Source organism: Euleptes europaea, chromosome 8, assembly GCF_029931775.1.
Source record: "Euleptes europaea isolate rEulEur1 chromosome 8, rEulEur1.hap1, whole genome shotgun sequence".
NCBI lineage: Eukaryota > Metazoa > Chordata > Lepidosauria > Squamata > Sphaerodactylidae > Euleptes > Euleptes europaea.
Window position 1 is genome coordinate 42,116,670 of NC_079319.1, and position 22,775 is coordinate 42,139,444.

Consider the following 22,775-nt stretch of genomic DNA (forward strand, 5'->3'; position numbering starts at 1 on the left):
GTATATATAGATACTCTTTTGTATTTTCTTTTGTTAATTTTTTATATTATTTTTATTGTATTTGTTTTTGTTTTATGTGTTATGTTATAAAATTAATACAATTTATATATATATATATATATATATATATATATATATATATATATATATATATATATATATATATATATATATTAGACACACAAGCAATTCGGGGTTAAGGAATTATGTAGGAAATGCACACCATTTCCTACTCACAATAGACCAGAAAGCCACCCAAACTCACTCAAAAGAGTTGGTGGGCTCTCCCACTCGTGGTTGCCGTTTGCTCCTCTCCCCTCTCATGCTTTCTGGTTGTCAGTAGATGTAAGGAATGATCCTCCACTTGTAGGCAGATGGGACTTGCTGAAGGCTGGGTAGCAAAGCTGGTGGCTGTGGCCTGAACTCAAGCAAGCAAAATCAACCAGTGTGGCTCTTCCTAACCACCTACCCTCCTGCATCACCTTGGTGTCCTGCAATTTGCCACCCTGACCTGTGACTGTGGGAGGCGGAAAACTGAATTCCTTCTTCCTGCTCCAGTTGCAATAGGGATACCTGGGGTGACAGTGAAGGATGTGGCAGCCTTTTGAATTGAGCACAGGTACTGCTGTGAATATGGAGCCTGCTTAGTACATGGGTACGTACAACACAGGCACATGCCAGTTAAAAAAGCACAAGTGTAATGAACAAGGATAGGAAAAGAGTGGGGAAAGGAAAACTGACTTTCCTCACTGCTGTCAGGCAACACAACTCTAGACATCAAGAAAATCTGTTATCGGCTGAATGGGGATTTCTTGTCCCAATTTTACCTCTTTACATGTGTTTACACTGAGTCTCATTAGCTATTTTGTTGTCCCCTCATCCTAAAGGACAGATGGCTTTGTGGTTTGTTGCAGTCTGCATGGGCTTTCGTCACTGTGAAAAATTTATGATCATTTGCTAATTTGGCTTCTGACTGCCTACTCCTGACTCCAGGTTACTTATGAACCTGTCCCAAAGCAGATCCCTGGATAATCCAACTGCTTATGCTTCTCCATTGTGGACACTGTTTACCATCCTTCTTCCAGTACTTCAGCCTGTTTACTAGTCACTAGAAGAATCTAATCTTATCCCATGATTGCTAAGGCTACTCAGGAGACTTTGATGAAGGACTTTGGCGGAAGGTTTTAGATAATGCCTAGTGGATTGTTGATAACTCCCTTTTCAAAAGCAACACTTGTTTTTTTTTCTAATTATATTATTTGAATAATGCTTTCCACCAAATTACCATGGTAGAACTTAGACTAACAGGGTCAGGTCTTTTAAAAATATTATCTTATATTCTAATAGTGAAGTTGGCTGAATCTTTGGATACTTAAATCTGGTAACTGGAACTGTGAACAGGCAAGGCAGATCTTTTTACAAACCTGAAAAGTGTTCCAGCTTTGCAGAAAAATGTGAACTCTAAAAGAAAATGCACTGGAGAGGGGTTTAAACCCTCCCAAATAATTAACAGAACACTAGTAGTTTTAAGCAACAGATTCCCTCAGTGGCTGTTGCAAGGCAACCACAGCATTCCAGGCTACAGTTGCTGTGAATAAAAGGCAGGGGGATGGGGCAGGGCCCTTTCCAGGCCTATTTTGGCCTTTGGGAGAAGACTCACAGGGGCCAGAAGGTGATGAGGGCAGAAAAAGAGAAAGAATGATGAGGTGGGAGGCGGGCTGAAAGAGAAAGTGACAGGCATGGAGGAGAGAGTAAGAAAAGGGGTGGCAGGAGAGAGAAAGAGTGAAAGACTTGAGAAAAGTAGGAGGAGAGAGGAGGAAGCAGAGGTAGGGGGAATGGGATAGCTGCTCTTGCAAGTTTCATCTGGGTCCCCGCTTGTATTGTATATTCTATTGGCTACTTTCTAATCCTCTGGCAAGAAGATTTTAATAAGCACATTTTTTTTGTTTGAAGATCAAGAACTGCACATTTCAGAATTTCTTTAACAACTCTACACTCCAGACCTTTTGATGTGTTAATTTGAAATTAATCCTAGTATTTCATCTTATCTCCTGTTTCTGACTTTGCATTTCAGATGCCCTTCCTGAAAAAAGCATTTGGATGCTTCTATCTCTCTAACATCTGTCATTGTGAAGTCTGACAAATAATTCATTCAGCTATTCCTATCCACTTTCAGTATTGTTTTCACACCTTTGTTATCTAATGGACCAGCTGCTTCCCTGGCTGATTTCCTGCTTTTTTGATGCACTTAAAATGTTTACGATTATGTTAATGTTTTTACCAATGTGATCCTCAAATTCGTTTTCTGCTTGCATTAACATGAAGTTACATTTTCTTTACTGGAATTTATGTTCTTTTTTGCTTTTCTGATCTGTTCAAAACTTATTTGTCAAGTTTGTTGACTCTGCTTGCAGACTTGTTTGTACCTTTATTGTAAATATTTGATTACAGTGGTTTTGATTAAGCGGCTTAAAGAATTCATAGAACACACATGCACAAACCCAGCGTTCCCTTTCCAGTCCCTTTTTGAGGGGACTGCCTGTGTGGTATTTATATGCTTGACTATGGGAAACTCTGCACTTACATGTAGAATGGTTACATTCTATACTATCGACATGCCAGGTTTCTATGATAATGTAGGTTGAAATTCTTTGGTTCTTGGACTTCATGTTTTTGTCAGTCTCTGCCACTGTGATTCGTTCTGAATTGACCTTGAAAATTAATGTTGGTACTGTTAACATCACTGATGGGAAGAGAAGGCCAAGATTTGCAAGTAGGGGTTTTAATCCCTTTCATCCCTTGGATTAGGATCACTCCATTTATATTGTCTGAAAGAACTAAAATTTTATAGGTATTTGTGATATTGTGTGTGTGTTTTTCTTTAAGTTTATAATGAACAGTTATACTCAAATTCACTGGGTTACATAGAATCATAGAGTTGGAAGGGACCACCAGGGCCATCAAGTCCAACCCCCTGCACAATGCAGGAAATTCACAACTACCTCCCCCCCACACACCCCTAGTGACCAGAAGATGGCCAAGACGCCCTCCCTCTCATCATCTGCCTAAAGTCACAGAATCAGCATTGCTGACAGATGGCCATCTAACCTCTTCTGTACCCACTTTTAGAGTGAAGGGTAAAAAGAATACAAGAGTAGAAACACAGAACCAGTAGCTGCACCAAGAGCTATTTATTAGCATAACACTCTCTCTTTTTTTAAAGATCTCATAAGAACTGAAATATGTACAAAGTCTTACAGCATTTACACAATAAAAAGTTTCCTATTAGCTGATGAAGTATTAGATAGTGCTGCAAAGTACTTCAAAGCATGAATATAATAATGAAGCAAACCACTGCACTTTCAACTTCTCCGCTACGCACCACAACTGTCACTTTGACATGACAGTTAAACCATTGGGAAGACACAAGATTGTCAAAAAATGTGTAACAGATTGACGTGCAGCACTAAACACCATAGGAAGGGGGGCAGGAAGAGAAGGGGGTGAAAAAAAAAGAGCTACATACTGTCATGTTTCTACAGTTTCCTAGAGCTGTAACAAACTTCCACAGCCTTAAGATATAACATATTTAAGACAACATTATCACAATTTCTCAGATATAGTTCAGCTATATTGAGTGTGTTTCACGTCCGGGTAAGAGGCTCTTATACTGATATGGCTGTGTACTTCCATTTTCAGTTCATGAACTGCTCAAACAGGTCTACAAAAATGTAGTCAGCAGCAGGAGCTTGTAATCATGATGTGCTTTGTCTAGTTTAAAAGGCATCCAAGATCAGCAAACAGGATCTAATCATTCCTGTCAAAAGTTTAAGACAAGGAATCTTCCTTAAAAAACCCCAACACAGCCCATCTTTTGATTAGTTACTTTGGGGGCCTTTTTCTAATAACCTCTCGATTGGTTGAACCATTCCAGTCCTTTATTCACCAATCACCTGCAAAACTAGCTTTTACACTTTCGAGGAAAACTTAGTGTGCGGGAGCAAAGAGTCTCCCCCCTCTCCACAGAAAACCTTAGTCTAAAAAGGATTATAAAAAAAGGGTTCTAACTGAACCCTTCAAAACAAAGTGAACAACTTGTTTCAAAAGATTGCATCTTAGGTTATACTTTATGTACAGATATTTTCAATCGCTTTCTCTGTTGGCTCTAGAGAAGGTTTTAGACTAATGGTTTGAGCCAAAGGCCATTTTCTGCTGGCGTAAGGCACTTTCCACCAGCAGCAGAGGAGGGCAATATTCACTGATTTCCCCTTCCACTCTGCTCCTCAAACTGTTCCTGAGGATCCCCTGTGCCCCACAAATAGCATTTCAGGGAGCTCAGCAGGCTGAAGCAGGAGAGGAAAGATGGGAAAGTTCCATTCCATTGTGAGAGCTGTACTAACAGTACACTTGACCAACCTCATCTTTCTTATTTTGGCAAAGTTCCTCTTTTTTGTCTCCTAAATTGATTTCAGTCTAAGCTGGGGGGGGGGGGGAAATACCTGTCTGTTAACTATACCTGTGATTTAAGACACAAACGTTGTGAGATACTTAAAAAAACACCCACAGGGGACTACAGAAATATTGAAAAGAAGCCATACAGCCATTTAATGTAAACATATTTGTTTATAAACAAAGCCCTATTTGGATTCTGGTCTTAAACTTTTGGCAGATAATGTGTGTAAGCTCAGCCAGGCTCTGTAGCTAATTATTGTTCAAGTGGAAGCCAGGTCAGTTCACATGTTGACAGGCATGCAACTTGAAAACATTGCACAACAAGCAACACAAAAAAAAAAAAGAGATCTGAGAAGTGTATTAAGACTTCAAGTAGACTTCACAACCCTTCACAAACTGACTATTCACAAAGATACAGTCCTTGCTTGTTCCCCTGGTGCATCCACTTATACATGGGACACTTTCTGTGACTCTCTAGCCTGCTTGATGCTGTACAACCACTTGATGATTCTGGCATTTCTCTCAATGGCAGAAATGCCATATGGCACACGGTCATTGGCACTGTCATCGTTTCTAAGGTCACTGTTGCTGTCCTGAGACTGTTCACAGTCTGAACTGATCATACTGGCGCTGCGAAAATTGAGAGAGATAATATCAGAGTTAGCCCTTGCAAAATTTTCCATCCCAAGGTTTTCAAGCTCTTCAGGATCCAGTCCACAGTAGTTAAAGAACCTTTCCACGTCTGCGTCGACACGGAAGTATCTGTCACTTAAGTCTGACTTTGAGCGCTGTAGCGAAGGCCTTCTGCTGACGCCACAACCGGGCTCCACCACATCCATCTCTGGTGATTTCAAAGTAGTGAGGGCGGCAATTTTGGGTTTGGGAGGCAGGGGTGGAGCTGAACTACTGCATGGTATTGCTTTTAAGGATTTACCGCTAGATACTTTTCTAATGTCTGATGAGCTATGAGAAACGTGCAAGAACGACTCTGGCGACTGTTCCAGTAGTCTTCTGCTCACACTGGAGTTGCTTTCTTGGGGACTGCTACGGCCTTGAGTTGGGAACACCTTTAAGGACTCTGCAAACGAGTGACGGTTTAGGTCTCCCGAATCAGATCTGTGGGGAAGCCAATTTCGTGAACTATGCTTGTGACCTGAACCTGAACTGGAGCCCTCTGAGCTGTTGATGATGTTTTTCAAAATCTCTAGCTTTAGATTCTCCCTCTGGACTCCACTCTCAGTCTTTGCGTTATTGTTGAACACTTTCAAGGTAGGGCTGCCCAAGGCTCGCTTCGCCGCGGGACATACCGGTGGCTTGGCAAGCACTGCCGGCTTGACAGGCTCTTGTTTGGCATTGATGACCTCTTGGCTCTTGACGTATTTTGCCTTGTCGGCTTCCAGCCTCTCTACCGCACTGAGTCTTTTTGGGTTAGGCTCGGCCTGCCTACGGAAATAGTCAGGTCCTTTGTTTAAAATGCGAAGAGGGACAGCAGAAGTGAACGTGATGGCAGGGCTGACGGGTTTGACCATGCTACCTGTCTGTAGTGTTTCTGTAGGCATGTTTGGTGGCCTTTCCCCAGCAGCCGTTTTGAACTCCTTTCTGGAATCTTCTTAATGCACGGTACAGAAACATGTATATTAAGCACGATGAAGAGCAGATGAATCTTGGAATGTGAGGGTTAGGAGCAGTGGCAGTGGTGGGGGGGGCAGCGGCAGCAGCAGCAACAGAAACGGTGCTTCATTTCACAGCTCATTAAACATCACGGTGTTTCTTTCCTTCTTTATTCTCCTCCAAGGCAGCCTTTGTACAAAAAGGCCACCAGAAACAAGCCGGCATTAATCCTGCTCTGCTGGTTTCTTTCTTCTCACTGAAGGATGTGGAAGTCTCTGCGGTTCCTTTGTGCTCAACTACAAGCAGTGATCTGGAACGCAAAATAACGTACCACATGTTAGTAACAGGGCATGATATCACAGCTATAGCAACAGAGATCTGTCTGCACATTCTTTTATTTGTTGGCTGGGCTACAAGCTCTGGGCTGTACCAGCCAAAGCATTCTCTCATACCTTTTCCTAATGATTTATACCTTATTAAGATGGTAAGCAAACTGGGATTAATGTTATCCATTTGCTTGTCTATACAGGTGGTAGTTATTCATTTTATAAAGATGCTACTGATTCATAATATAAGGATTAAAAATGATGCCAAAGCATATCCCTAGGCTTTTAGGGCAATTCATATTCTCTGCTCCTCATGTGGTGTTGAGCTTCCTCAATGCTGGGGCTGTATTTCTGACTTTCACTGGAAACAATGTAAAAGGTTGTGATGAAAATGTATCTTTTATCCTTGAGTTAACCGTGGAATAAATATAATTTAAAATAAATAAAATAAATTCACTCCCACACCTTATGCACAGTATGTGTACACACATACACATGCACACAAACTATAGGCTGGTGTTCCGGCTAATTGCTCTTTTTAGATACTTTATATTGAGCCCACTTTCTGCAGAGTTAAAAACAGCAATTCATTTCCCTTTCCCTGGGCCAAAAGTATTTCTGATTATAAAATCAGAAGGAGTGCATGTTCTCTCAAACACGCATAAATTAATTCTGAAAACATATTACGTAGCCTTGCAAACATATGCTTTTTCTGCCTCCATCTGGCTCCTCCCCGTTTTCCAAGATGGCTTGTAGCCATCCACGGCTTGCTACTCTTCTTCCCATGCCCTTCTCCTCTGACAGGATTTCTGCTTTTCCCTTGCTCCTATTTCTTGTCATCAGTGAGTGGCTCTTCCACACTGAAAGGCCCACAGTAAAAACAGTGAAGGGCAGTGGAGGCAATTGCCAACAAGGGGGATCGGCAGAGAAGAGGAACCCCACTTGGCTCCTTTTTTGTGTGTGTGGGGGGGAAACTGTAGCTATTCAACAGAAGGGGCAAGATATATGGCTGATAAGTGATGTCTAAGTCAGAGTTTCTCAAACTGTAATTGAATTTTGGGGTCGCGAGAAGGGAAGCGAGGAGATGGGAGGCGGGAGGAACAACGCGCCCAGCGTCAAACTCCTTCACAGCACAACGAACTGCTTTGCATGCTCATGGAAAAAAACGCTCCCAGATTGGTCAGGGGTAACACAAGGGGCCCTCCTATTGGCTCTTTGGGGAGAAGGGGGGTGGAGAAAAGAAGAGGACGGGGGGAGGGGGGAGGAAGAAGTCTCGCAAAGAAAACGCGCCAAACCCTCCTAATTGCTCTGCGGCTGAAAGGAGCGGAGTATAGACTTGCCTGAGCTGTGATTCAGTAAGGTAGCTTCTTGTGCCTTTACATCTTTCTCAAGCCAGTGGGGGGGGGGGGCTTTCCATTACTTAACAGTGTCTGTGCTATAACAGGGGCTTCAGTCCCGAATTCATTAGCTCAGGAACCTGTTTGCTTTTTAGCCGGGAGAGAAGGGAAGCACCAACTGGGAGGGGGGAGGAACAACGTACCATGTGCCCAGTGCCCAATTCCTTCACAGCTTTGCCTGCTCGTGAAGAAAACGCGCCAAACCCTCCTAATTGCTCTGTGGCTGAAAGGAGTGGAGTGCAGGAGCTTTGCCTGAGCTGTGATTGTGCTTTTTAGGAGGGAGTGACGGCTGTGTCGTGTAAGTCAGGGGCGTCAAACTTACATCCCGCGGTCCAGATCCAGCCCCTTAAGAGCTCCTATCTGGCCCACCAGCCAGCCAAGTGGCTCTCCGCAGCATGGCCAGTGAGTTTCCATGGCAGAGTGGGGATATTGGGTTGGTTGTTCTCAGAGAATTCATGGAGGGGGATGTACTAAAATGAATGACAGGATTGCCAGTTAGAAAGACTGCAAGGACAGAAGCAAGCACAGGCCGTGTTTGCTACAACAGGTTGTAGCTTGAGGTTTAATTATTAAAAACTCATCAACAGTTTCCTTGAACGTTGTGTTGTGGGTGGTATTGATTGTTTCGTGTCAGGGCAGCATCTTGGGTGCCATCCTGATAGCTCTTGGTAGTTTGTTTTTTGTGTAAAATGCCATACTCACTGCATACAGCTCTTCACCTACTCTCCCCACCTTGCATAAATCAGAACTGTTAAAAATGCATAGTCCAGGATGACTAGTAGTGTTTTGGGTTATGCAAGAAGAAATAATTGGCTTTAGCAGCAATAGCAAAATTTGTTTAATAAGATGGACGATAGATAATTTCTAGTCTCTTGCTTTTGCCAACGGCAAAAACAAACATTCTTGTCAACCCAAATGCTGCTTGTGAAAAATGTTTTTGCTGAGTAAGCCAGGATTACAAATCAGGCCTGCCAATGTAAGGACTTTACTAAAAAGGTTAACATATGGAAGAATAGGGTGGAAAATGGTTCTTTGCAAATGTTTACAGCTACAGATGATTTTATAATTGAAAATAACCTTCCCAAAGATTTAATTGTAAGAGTTATAATTGATCATCTGAAGTGCCTGGAGACACATTTTCAGAAATATCTCCCTTCAAATTTTGATTCTGAAAAACTAAATTGGGTTCATAAACCCTACTCAGTTGAAATCAAAAACTTCAATCATCTGCCATTAAAAGCTCAAGAAGAACTTGCTGAGCTATCAAGCGACACAGGTTTAAAACTTGAGCTTTCTAAAAAATCGTTAAATGAATTTTGGCTTGGGATTAGGACAGAACTTTCTGAAATGGCCTTAAACACACTTCTGCCATTTTGTACAACGTATTTATGCGATGCGGCATTCTCAGCATTGATCAAAATATAGATCAACTCTGATAAATGTTGAAGATGCTTTACGTCCTGCAGTATCAAATATTCAGCCAAGATTTAATTCTTTATGTAAAAATAAACAAGCACATCCATCTCATTAGTATGCAAATTTGCTTTCATCTGTAATAAATGGTAAAATTATATGTATACCAAAGAATTGTTTTAAAATAAATTTCTTTATGGTTTATTATCAGTAAATGTTTGATTTGTATACCTATTTTATATACCTATATACCCGGGGTCCCCTAAAAATTTCTCGGGCAAAAAGGGGTCGCGAGTGGAAAACGTTTGAGAAGCTCTGGTCTAAGTGTCATGAAACAATGCAGGAGACTCATACACAAACATCAGTTTTCCTTCCAAACAACATACAATTAGAGAGGAGCCAGTGACTACTAGTCAGGGCAGGCAGACATACAGTTCTCACATTAAACACCATACACCCATCATTATTATGGGTACTGTTTGACACCAACAACAGTACAAAGGTATGATCATCAAGTCCTGTGTTTGGAAACTATTACTGGATCCAAATGGAGCAGCCAGATTGCTGGTAGGAGCAGGGTGCTTGGAGTGTATTTTGCATCATCTACATTGCCTGCCTGCTAGTCTTAAAGAATAATTCGAGATGGGTGTGTGCCTAAAACTATGCCCTCACCCATATTGGCAAATCATTTATAAAATGTTAAAAGTTATTAGTGTTATTATTATTAACTGATGATGGGTTGGATCCAACTAGCTTTTCCACAGAACCTCACCTAATTCTGATACCTGCTACAGACCCCATCCCCATATCCAAGTCCCATGATCTCCAGAGGAACCTTTTTGGTGGTCTAAAGGGATCCTCTCTTCCCTTTGTCATCAGCCAAAAAGCTGGTTGGATCTGGCCCTATATAATTAATATATTAATTTTATATATAACAATTAAATTAGGGAATGAAAATGGCATGGTATAGCCCAATCTTGTCAGATCTCAGAAGATAAGCAGGGTCAGTACTTGGGACCACCAAGAAAAACTCTACAGAGGAAGACAATGGCAAACCACCTCTGCTTCTCACTTGTTGCATAAGTTGGCAGCAACTTGACGCCACTTTATGAGAACTAGCATGGTATAGTGGTTAAGAGCGGTGGACTCTAATCTGGGGAACTGGGTTTGATTCCTCATTCCTTTGCATGAAGCCTACTGGGTGACCTTGGACTAGTCACAGTTCTCGCAGAACTCTCTCAGCCCCAACTACCTCACAAGGTAGCTGTTGTGGGGAGGGGAAGGGAAGGCAATTGTATGCCGCTTTGAGACTTCTTAAAGGTAGAGAATAGCGGGGTATAATAACCAACTCTTCTTCTTCTTCTGTATACACAAACACACACAGAACTATTAAAGTATAAGTTGATTATTTTTCTCCAACTGGAGCCTGTATTTCTATTGAGGTGTGGTAATTTGTTATCTATTACAGTTTTACACGGGTTTAATTTATTGAACTGCCTTTATGATAGAAAGCTGAGTTGAAAATGTTTTTAAACAACATCAACAACAAGAACAGTGTGATAGGTGTGTTAGATAGTGGCTGGTCACTGAATGCAGAAAAAATGCTGAATTAGAGAGACAAGATTTAATCTATTTTTTAAATTCTTGCATCGTTTTATGAAATCTTCCATTAAAAAGTTATAACAACTTTGATGTTTTTATCTGTAGCCTTTGCATATCAACTTTCCTGGTAACTGTTGAAGAGGACTAAAGCAAACCTAGGAGAAAATGAGGCTACACTGCAAATGAACACACCTGAAGCAGGCTTTCACTGAACCAGAGCACTGGTCCATCAACGTCAGTATTGTCAACTTAGACTGTCAAGTGTCTCTCCTGGGTCTTTCACATCACCTCCTGCCTGATCCTTTTTACTGGAGATGCCGAGGATTGAACCTGGGACCTTCTACATGCAAAGCAGAGGCTCTTCCACTGAGGCACAGCCCTTCCCATAATTCTACCTTATTTTTTGGCAACAATCACCTAGAATGCTTCATTATGCATTTAAGACAATTTCTGCCACACCAGAGTCTCATGGGAGCTTTAACAATCTGCTTTTCCAAGTGATATACTGGCAAATAGCTCTCGTTTGTCTTATGATCATCATAGTATTTAGACCTAAAATATCCCTGTGAACACAATGTTGACATATATATTCAGAGAAATAGTTGACTATATAAGCACTGCTGATATATCGTAACATGTCAGGCATTCAGCATATATATGTATACACACTACTATTTTATGGATAAATTAATTTACTACTACTTCAGTATTTTTGAGGGCCAAACCAGATGAGGAGCCAAGAATTCCATGATGTGGTCCCCCCTATTAGAAAAAAGGGCAATTATCAGTTGCACATGGCCTGGATTGGAAGTATGCACAACAAATGTTTACACACTGGTTCTGCAATCTGAAATGGCTCTGGGAGCCACTGTTTGTCTCATTGAGGAAGAATGCAGGTACTAATACAGGCACCTGAATGGGACAAACACTGGCTCCCGGGGCCATTTCAGATTGGAAAGTCAATGTGGAAGGGAAGGAGAACTCTTATCCCCTTATGCCATAGTCCCTCCCATGCATGATAATGGCATTTAACAAAATGCTTGGAACTCCAATCACAGAACTCCCAGCATCTTATCTGGTTTGGCCCTCACTAGTCTGAATCAACAAACAAAGCAATGGTTCAAGAGGTGTGTGTGTGTGTGTGTGTGCGCGCGCCTTCAAGTCACCCCGTAGGGTTTTCAAGGCAAGAGACGTTTGGAGGTGGTTTGCCACTGCCTGTCTCCATGTGGGCTGAGAGAGTTCTGAGAGAACTGTGACTGGCCCAAGGTCACCCAGCTGGCTTCATGTGGAGGAGTGGGGAACTGAACCCAGTTCTCCCAGATTAGAGTCTGCTGCTCTTAACCACTATACCACGCTGGCACTCTATGATTCAAGGTACAGACTATGATTAGTTGTTCCTCTATGACCAAACTCTATGGCAAACTACATACTGTTCATTTTAACCTTCAGGCTTGCTACGCGTTTTAACTGCAAAGTGCAACTGGAGTCAGATCTCTCTAGCACCTCATTTTGAAACGGATTGGCTGTTCTGTGCAAAGGACGTGTGCAAGAACTGCACCCCCTGTATGCAGGGCTCCATGTCAACACTTATGAGGTCTGGGCTTCAAGTCAAATCACTTCCCCTGGGGCACCAAACTGGGATCTTTATAGAAAAAGGATCTTCACTTTATAGGGCAAACCTTTTTAAAAAACATTTTTATTAAACCACCCATTGAACTATTTTATTGCTATGGTGCAAAACTCACATATAAAAGTTTCCCCAAGCACTTAATGAAACTAAGGCACTGTAATTATTTGTAGAGAGTGAGGATCTTATATAAGTTCACTTTTAATCATCTGAATATTTTACCATCATGGGCCTTTAAAAATGTAATTTTGATAACATATTATTAGATGCACCTGGCTAACGTTGTACGCTGAATTATAAGTTGTTTTCTAGTTTAAGGATATCACATTGCATATAAATATTAAAATATTTATCATTCCTTACAATAAAATTAAGATGCCAGTAATTCACATATATTATGCATTCTTAAAATCTCTCTTGGTACAATGTTCTTATTAGTATCCAACTCAATAAATGTTCTTTATACTACACTTGATATATTGAGAGAACTTTGTACTTCAATTGTAAGTGCAGAAATAAACAATGCAATAAAGCCAGAGCTAAACATCATTTAGTAAGTTTAGGAATACAGAACGAGCTCTTTAATAGGCATTATTAGGCTAACTAGGAAACAGTAGGGCTACAAATTATTATGAAAAAACTACTGAATATCAAATGTAAAATGCATCTAGTGCTGCAAAACATAACACTCTAGCAGAGTGTGGTTTGTTAAATTTTCCAGCTGTAAAAATTATATGTTTCTCAGACATCTATTGTAATACTGTTACATTTTAAGGCTCCTGAATGGGTATTTTTATAAAAAAAAACAAAATGAAGGAATGTCATCATTATCAATATATCTAATTTTCAATATGCCCTCATCTGCAGATACTTAAATCTGTGGGTTGGGATCAGGGAGAGAGAAAGATTTTTCTACATACCTGGGGTGGGTGGGAGAAAGACCCAGGTTTGCAGAAACATCTTAAGAGTAAAAAAAAGTGTGTGGGTGCTTTTTAAAACAAACAAACAAAAACAATAACAACCCTGAACAGAGAACAGTTTTCTGTGCAAAGGCACACCACTGTTCTCCAAAAGTGACGCATGCAAGGAGAAGGAGGGCAGGGAGAAGGCACAGAAGCCACCACTCTCTGCTGCCCTAAACTGCTGAGGCAGCAAAATTGGAGAGGAGCAGGGGAGGAACAGAACCCACCGGCTCTCTCAACTTCTGAGGTGTTGATGCTCCTTCCCCTGGCAGCACTAAAACTGGATGCTGGCAAGAGAGGAGGCGCACAACCTGCTGACCCTTCCCCCTGTTGAGGAGATGGCACTTGAGACAAGTGGGGGGGGGATTTGCAGGACTCCCCTACAGTCTCTGCTGAGGTGGAAGCTCTCCCCTGGTGACCTGCCGAAGCAGCAATGTTAGAAGAAGGCAGAGGAGGGGGCAAAGGAACTGTTGCCCCCCCTCCAGTGCTAAGGTGGCAGGGGATGGGGTGAGGGAGTCATTGCTGACCCCCTTCCTGGTGCTGAGGTGACAATTATGGAGGTGGGCAAGTGGAGAAGGAGCGGAGGCTTGAGCCACGGGAACAATCTGGTGATTAGGAGGGAATGACAGAAAAGGGGGAGGAGAAAGAAAAAGAGAGGGCAAATGACAGAGAAAGGGTGGGGGAGCGGGGAGGAATGAAAAGCGGGGGAATGTGATGCCTCTCCCTGCAAGTTCCTTGTTGGTCCCCGCTTGTCAATATATGTAATTCTCAACACTGCCAAATCTGTAGATACTTAAATCCAAAGATTAGAGCCATGGACAGACAAGACAGATGTTTCTACAAACCAGAAAAAACACCCCAGGTTTGCAGAAACCAGCCAAAATAATAATAGCAGCACCTGTAACTTTAAAAAAAAACAAATGCCCTCAGTGGAGACTTCAAGCCATGATTCTGTCCCTTTTCAAGGCTGTTTGGGACTTTGAAGGAGGATTTATTGAGGCAAGGCCAGGCAGCAACCACTAGGCAACTTGCTATCACACAACTTCCTTGATTCACCTTGGCCCAGCTGCTTTTTATTGTTCAACAGTAGCAACCTTGCAAAAGGCAGTGTTGTAGAGTGGTTTGAGTTTCCGACTAGGATTTGGGAGACTCAGGTTTGAATCAACACTCTGTGGTGGAAGCTCACTGGGTGATCTTGGGCCAGTCATAAACTCTCAGTCTAAAATACCGCAAGATTGTTGAGAGAATACAATGGAGGTGAAGAGAATGATGTAAGCTGCTTTGGGTCCCCATTGTACAGAAAGGTGGGGTATTAATAAAGAAACTAATAAATATAACAAGGGGGGCAGATAAAAGGTAGATTGGTTGGTGAGTGAGAAGGAAGCAGGGAATGGTGAGGAGAAGGGAGTTGTTAGGAGGAGGGAAAGAAGAAATAGCTTGTGGAAGGGGATACAGGGGGAAATATGAAGCCCTTGTGGATTCCCCGCTGTACAACTGGGCCCGGGCCAGTGTCTGGCACTGGTACCCTCTAATTACAAGCTAATATAGTCCAGTGCATATTACGGAAGCATCAGAACAGGCCTACCTGCATAAAAAATTCAGGGTCTCCCAAGGTATGCAGAACAGTGTCATAAAAAGACTCCCCCCAGTTGCCTTAAGGATTGGTCATGCTTACAGTCCCAGGAATGTTGAGAAAAATAAAGGCAGGGGACCAAAGGTAGATGGAACCAATTAAGCTCTTGACAGCTCACAGTATCTGAGAAAAGGAGATTTGTTGCAGGGATCTGGACCTCCTCCCCTGCAGCAATTTCTCATGTTACCTCTCATAGCAGCCTTTATGGATGAGTGTCTATGACTAAGAAAGTCCCCCCCCAACAAGACTTAAGAATGCAGAAAAAATATCACTTTGCAAATTAAAAAGAAGACATCCCTCCTACCCTACCAAAAAAATGAGGACTGAACACTTTCTGTGACCTCTGAATGCTGAAACAACCTGAAAGTCAGATATATTTTTAATAAAGAAAATAGATGGATGGGGGTGGGGAGTTAGCCTCCTAAACTACTGTATGTATAGTATCCTGGGCAAGGTGTTATGGGTCAGAAAGAAGGGAGGGAAAATTTATTGGTAAATTCCAAGATACCTCATTGGCCTTCCTCTTGTAACACTTCTTACTATCCATCCTTGTAGATCATATCAGGACAAGTTTGCATTCTCTATTCATCCTAGTACTTCTGGGCAACTGCAGTACTTAGAACTGTCGTTTTAACCATATATTCATGTTGATTCAACAAGGTTGAACTGATGAGTGGAAATAGATCTCATTTACTGCAAGTATAAAAGAGGGGGATGGGAGACCACCCACGCTTTGGAAAGAAGTGAAAGAAGCTTTGAGAGTATTTAAATCTGACACATTGTGTAAGAACACAGAACTTTAAGACACAAGAGCTAGTACTATACAGTGCAAGGCCAACTTCCGTTTGCATAACATCTGCTCAATAAGAGACCTCCTGGGCAGCAACTGACAGCTCCTCCATAAATTGATAAGTCAGGAAATAAAACTGAGACAAGACTACAAAAGACTGAGACATGATGCTCACAAATCAAACTTCATACAGTTATAGCACTAGTGTTATTTAATCAAGTTAGGAGATCAAAATATTCTGCTGAATGTCATCTTGTTTCATAAATGGTGGTTCATAAAATTTATAAGGTTATTTCTTCTCACCTTCTGATTGCTTCTGAAAACCAGGCTTCTCTCCAGTAACTATAGCACAGTAAGGCAATTGTTTATTGCCTTCCCACTTTCCTCATTTTTGTACTTAATTCAGGGCTTTTTAAATGCTCTGGAGTTTCCTTGTAAAGAACGCAAACACTGTCCCAACTACCATTTGCTGCTTCTCTGGGGACTACCCTGTTAAAGTTTTCAAAGCATCCTGGAAAAAATCCATAACTGTGGACAACACTCTTGATGCAACCTAATTCTATATTACCAACCAATATAACCAGAACAAATACAAACCTAAAGCACATATGTATATCAAACGTGTTTGAAATCTAGTTACGCCTTTGAGATTTCGTTATTCAGTTGCCATGTTCAGTTTAAGCTCAATAAGGAAAAAATCCAGAATTTGGATGAGAAAAAGCAAGCAGCAGTAATGTATTTGCAAGAGTCCCAAGTATTTTAAAGTGAACAAAAAGTCTCCTCTGATTGTAATAAACTCTGATGAATACTGGAAATCTTTGGGGGTGGAGATGGATGGCGAACCACCTCTTGAGATTAGAAATGTTATCACATTTCAAAAGCTATGAATACCCAATTTTGATCTGGCTTCTCCCTTACTTGAATCTAATGAATAACTCATTATTAGTAATTTTCTGTTTTTTTGCAATGAAAATTTCCCCATATTTTTCATATACACTTTCTTCAGCGATATTGGTGCATCATATATGTAGTTTTCAATCAAATATATTGTATCTACTTGGTTTATAACATGCTAATTTTGATTTTAATCTGTAATCACATAGTTTCAGTTTATTTGATTTATAATTTGTTTAATCAGAAGTTTCACTGATTCCTTTAAATTTTTTTGATTATAAACATAGAAAAAAGTAATACAGAATAATAAATATAACTAGAAATTCTAATCAATATACCTGATTCACAATGTGGCCATATCTGTAGATACTTAAATCTGGATATTGGTGCCATGAATAGACAAGGCAGATCTTCCTGCAAGCCTGAGAAAAACTCCATATTTGCAGAAATGTCTTAAATTTTACTAAGTACACATGGGGGTTAAACCCCCTCCCCCAAACAGAAGCAGCGCCTGTAGCTTTAAGAAACAAATGCTGGGTCTCACCATTGCTAGGCAACTGCAACATTATTGCCACTAGAAGCTTTGGTTTCTGTCTACAAAAGGCAGGGGAAGGGGTCACCCAGGCCTCGCTGCTTGCTACTGTTCAACAGTAGCCAACCCATAAAAGCCAGTTTGGTGTAGAGGTTAGAGTTTCAGACTGGGATTTGAGAGATCCAGTTCAAATCCCCAGTCTGCCATGGAATCTTACTAAGTTACCTTGGGCCGGTCACACACACACAGACTGATCTACCTCACAGGTTTGCTGTAAGTATAAAATGGACAAGAGGAGAATAATGTAAACTGCTTTGGGTCTCCATTGTACAGAAAGGTGGGGTATAGATGAAGTAATAATAAATAAATAAATAAATAATAAATGTAGCTTATGATGAAGAGCAGATAGAAGGTAGACTGGTTGGTGAGTGAGAAGGAAGCAAGGAAACTCAAGTATATGGGGGTTGCCAGAAGGAGGAAAAGAGGAAATAGTATGGGTAAGGGATGGGCATGCAGGGGAAAATGTGGAAATAGCTAAAATAAAAACAAATAGTAGAATATTGTCTTGAAATCTCACATTCTAACAGTCAATAAATAAAATCCATTTTTTACAAACGTATAAACTGATTCATTTTTTTGCTGATCTTTTCAAGTACATAAAAACGGTTGACCAAGCTCTTCAAAACTACTCTGTCAAAGAAGGGTTTTCCTCCAGATAAGGCAATACAAATTTTAACAATTCATCACTAATTCCCAGTCAGAGAACTTTACTGCATCTTTCAAATAATGAAGCAAGACTACTTCAGTATTAAAAGGTACAGGATACCCCAGTTCCACTGATTTCCACATAATTTTACAGTAAGCTGATATAAGGTAAAGCTGCAGAAAAGAGTAAGAGTCCAATAGCAACTTAAAGACTAATAAAAGTTCTGGCAGGGTATGAGCTTTTGTGAGTCACAACTGCCAGAAATTTTGTGAGTCTTTAAGGTGCTACTGGACTCTTGCTTGCTCTTTTCTACTGCTACAGAATGACTACCCATTATGATCTATCTCCATAACGTTAAGCTGTAAGTGACCCAAGGTGTAAATGTGGAGGTCTAATTTTAACCAAGGATGAAATCCAAAAATGCTCATTTAACTTTCAAGGCGAAAACATCGGGTATCCTCCTGAACTGACAGCATGACTTACAAATACATATACACGCACATACACACTTGCCTTTGAAAAGGTTAAAAGCAGTTTCTGGGCAGCAAGCCAGTCTCCAACTGTGTTTTTCCCTGCTAATCTGTGTCTAGATTTTTGCAAGCTGAATATATGACATCTGCATAAGAGCTCTTGAAATTTCACAAACAATTCACTGTCTGCAAAGAGTTTGAAAGCAGCTGATAATGCTGAGCTAGAGAACTGTATCTCTTCAGGCTAAGAGCAATTTAGAACATTTTGATCCAAAATCCATCATATCCACAGCGGTTCCTTATAGTGTTACAATTCATTGAAGTGTGTGAGGATTCAGAGAAGAACACAAGACAGGTGTGCATTCCACAGATACTAAATTTCATGGACAGGTAATTAAGAATCAGAAAATCAAGGCAAGCGAACAAAAACACAATGGACAATTACAGTTTGGCAATGAATAGTTAAGATTTTGGTTTTCTTCACTATCCCTCTCATAATGGATACTCTCATTTGATTTTTGTCAATGCTGCAGCAGTGTTACGTTTTAGAAGGAACATGAAGCTGACAAGTAAATTAGGGACTAAAATAGGTGTCCCAAATAATGAAGGCAGAAACAGGATGCCTTTTAAAATGAATACATTGTTTTAAAGTGTTTTCTTGCATACATCCAGCTTATCTTCAGTAATGCAGTAGAGATCTTTATGCTGTGGGGGCAGCTGCAGCCAAAGCAACTTAAAAAAAAAAAAAGATCTGCACAGCCAATTAGACCTCTGATGGCCAATCAGAAGCCGTACCAGGCAAAAGCCTCATCTGGCTTTATCCATTTCCTAAAAAGACTTGGTGGGTACCGCAATTTAAGGAAGATGTAGACAGACTGGACCGTGTCCAGAGGAGGGCAACAAAGATGGTGAGGGGTCTGGAGACCATGTCCTATGAGGAAAGGTTGAAGGAGCTTGGGTATGTTTAGCTTGAAGAGGAGAAGACTGAGAGGGGATATGATAACCACCTTCAAGTACTTGAAGGGCTGTCATATAGAGGATGGTGCCGAGTTGTTTTCTGTTGCCCCAGAAGGTCGGACCAGAACCAACGGGTTGAAATTAAATCAAAAGAGTTTCCGTCTAGACATTAGGAAGAAATTTCTAACAGTTAGAGCAGTTCCTCAGTGGAACAGGCTTCCTCAGGAGGTGGTAAGCTCTCCTTCCCTGGAGGTTTTTAAGAAGAGGCTATTTGGCCTTCTGTCAGCAATGCTGATTCTATTACCTTAGGCAGTTCATGAGAGGGAGGGCATCTTGGCCATCTTCTGGGCATGGAGTAGGGGTCACTGGGTGTGTGTGGGGGAGGTAGTTCCGAATTTCCTGTGTTGTGCAGGGAGTTGGACTAGATGACCCCTGTGGTCCCTTCCAACTCTATGATTCTATGAGAGCACCAGGGAAGGTGGTGGTGGGCACCATGGCACCCACAGGCACTACATTGGGGACCCTTGGACTAAAAAATATATATATAAAATAAAATTTCTGCTTCATACTCTTTGACACCATGACTGTGAATTATTTTATAAGGTGAGGCCTGTGAAGAATCACAGGAGAGGGAAATAGTTTATCCCTTTATCTGGGATTCAATAAGCTCTCAGATACATTCTACCTGTATCTGAAGAAGTGAGCTGTGGCTCACGAAAGCTCATTGCCAGAAATTTTGTTAGTCTTTAATAAAGTGCTACTGGACTCTTGCTCTTTTCTAATGTTTAAGAATGGTATTTTCTCCCTTTTTTCCTTTTAACAGATTCTCGTCTTTTCTTAATATTCTGCACCTGGGAGCGTATTTAGTCCCCATCAAACCATTTTTAGAGGATTTTTTCCTTCTGTTTTCTTTTGGTTAATATGCAAAGTATCTCTTGTTTTTGCAAACCTGGGAAGTCTCTGCCTTTTTGTGTGAGATAGGCCAGATTTTGCTGCTTTTGTGATTGGACCAGGGACCAACCACTTTGCTATTAGACACAGCGCCTATCAACACTAGCTACCTTTCCATAACTGCAACCAAACAACCTAAGCATGGGTGCCTGCCATGGAATTTCTGTAAAGTAAAATAACCAACAAAAATAAAATATGTATGATTTGGATCCTCCTGTGACATTGTTCTCCCTCACGCTTATCTCCAACCACTGCAGAGGCCTTCTTCCACTGTGGTGCTTGCTTCTGAACCCACCAGCGCTTTCATGTAAGGACTCCTTTCGACAAAAAATGAACTTGCAAATGGAAGCAATGGATGAGTTTAAGATTAAATGGCAACCTCTATATGATCATTATTCATGTGCCATGAATATTTAATAAAAATAATGAGTTTAGAGATTTTAGAAACTACTCAACGAATGTTTATAATAATGTTCATATGCTTATGACAATTGACGTTATTTAGATCTGACGATAGTTTAGACTGTGTAATGCTCGGAAGAAATAGATTTGATCTTTCCCCCTTTATTCCCTTCTTTACCTTCTGTATCCCTAATGATCTTGCAAACACAGAAATGCTGGCTATAGAGAAAGTGAGCACTGCAGTGGAAGAAAACCACCACAGCAGCTGAAGAGAAACATGAGAACAATGTCACAGGATCCAAGTCCATGTTTTTTATCTTATCCATTCTTAAATTACTTACATTATTTCATCCTCTGTTATTATAGTTAAGGGCTTACCATCAAATTAATATGGTATAACTGAAGCAAGGTGTTTACAGTTCTGTTGAAAGCTGAATACAAACACAATATCCCTACTCATGTGTATGATCTTGACAGAATACCACTCGTCCCAGAAATAATATTGAAAATCTGTTCATGAAAAGCAACAGAAAATCTCAAGCAGGGCTAAACTAATTAAGTTTATGAATATATTTTAGCTACTGACTCATCAGCTTACAGCTATTGGAAGCACTGCATTTGAAATGAGGATATTCATGACTTGGATTAGTTTTTCTCTTAATTTACGAAGCAAGACAAAAATGTTAGGAAGAAACAGGTGACCGGGTAGGGAAAAGATGTATTTTGAAGAAAACCAGGGGTCATATGAAGTCTTACAAAACATCTACCTGTAGACTAATGCCAGTTGCAAAGAAAGTTATAATTGTTAAATGTTTATGTGTCTAACCATTTAACCAGCTTTTAAACCATAGTCAGTATTTAGCAATAAAGGAAAGTAGTGAAAGCCAAATAACATTAAAAATATTTGAATTGATCAAGCTCCATATGCAGTAGCTCAAACAGATCATCTTTGTTTTTCAATTTGGTCTCAACAAACCGCTTTCCTGACTGTTGTCTCTCTATAGAAACAATTCATAGAGAGCTTGGCATGGTTCTCAGATCAAGGAGTTTTACCAAAAACCACAACAACAATAGCCCCCCCCCCTTCATGATCCAAGGCTCTTTGTCAGCGAGGGCTACAGGGAGCGATGTGCATAAACCAGTGTCTGAATATAAGCCATTGAACAGCAACTAGGTATTTATCAGATACAGCTTCTTAACCTCAAAACAAATCCATGCCCAATCCTTCAGCAAGGGATATGTTTGTATCTTCGCAGATGGGTGGGAGAAGGAAAGACAAGTGGGAAGGGGAAAACAGGACACTTGAAATGTTTTGTTGAATTAGGATGCCTGTGTCCAGTTTATTTTTAAAAGACTGCTGCTTCACGTCATTTTAACACGTAACAAATTTCAGCAACACTACAATCAGGAGTGGCTAAAACATATGGCTTCCTTGTCCTCTTTCTGTTGCTTCAGTCATGTCCAGTGTTTTCATCCTACACAGATCTGACAATATCATGACAATTTTATTCATTATTATGCTTATATCCCACCTTCTTGCCCACTCCAGCCCTCAAGATGGCTAACGAATACAATCAAATACAATGTTAATCTGTAATTTTTAGCCAGAGCTAAATGTGTGCTAAAAAATAATAATACTGATATTCAACAACCACGGATATGGCCATTATTCTTGATACCTCATTTCTGGCCTGGCCTAGGACCTAGTCACAGACATCTTCTACCTTAGTGTAGGAGTTGTGGGACCCTGTGGAAGCCAGAGCCTCTCTCCCTTGATTTACTTAGTAAGCAGCCACTGAGGCAACTTCTCTCTCAAAGACTTCCACAGATAACCAGGAGGAATGATGATATCATCTCATCCTTTACTCCTGAGGCGTTTTCTTTGCTGATATAATTAGACACAGAAAACTCCTTCTCAGAAACTCTCTTAGCTCTGGTCATCTCACTTTATACACTAGCAAAAAATATGACAGCTCATGTCACAGGAACAGAGCTCATACAATGTGGGAACCATATCTTCAGAGAGGCAGGGCCATGACACACTCCTGCC

At 40.8% G+C, this 22,775-nt stretch overlaps 1 protein-coding gene across 1 annotated transcript; it reads right to left on the reverse strand.

The window, feature by feature from the left end:
* Positions 1 to 4,548: 4,548 nt before the first annotated feature.
* FAM110B (family with sequence similarity 110 member B) lies at positions 4,549 to 6,156 on the reverse strand. Its single transcript, XM_056854720.1, has one exon. The coding sequence runs from the start codon at positions 6,009 to 6,011 to the stop codon at positions 4,899 to 4,901; it is 1,113 nt and encodes a 370-aa protein (XP_056710698.1). The 5' UTR covers positions 6,012 to 6,156; the 3' UTR covers positions 4,549 to 4,898.
* Between the last annotated feature and the right edge of the window lie 16,619 nt (positions 6,157 to 22,775).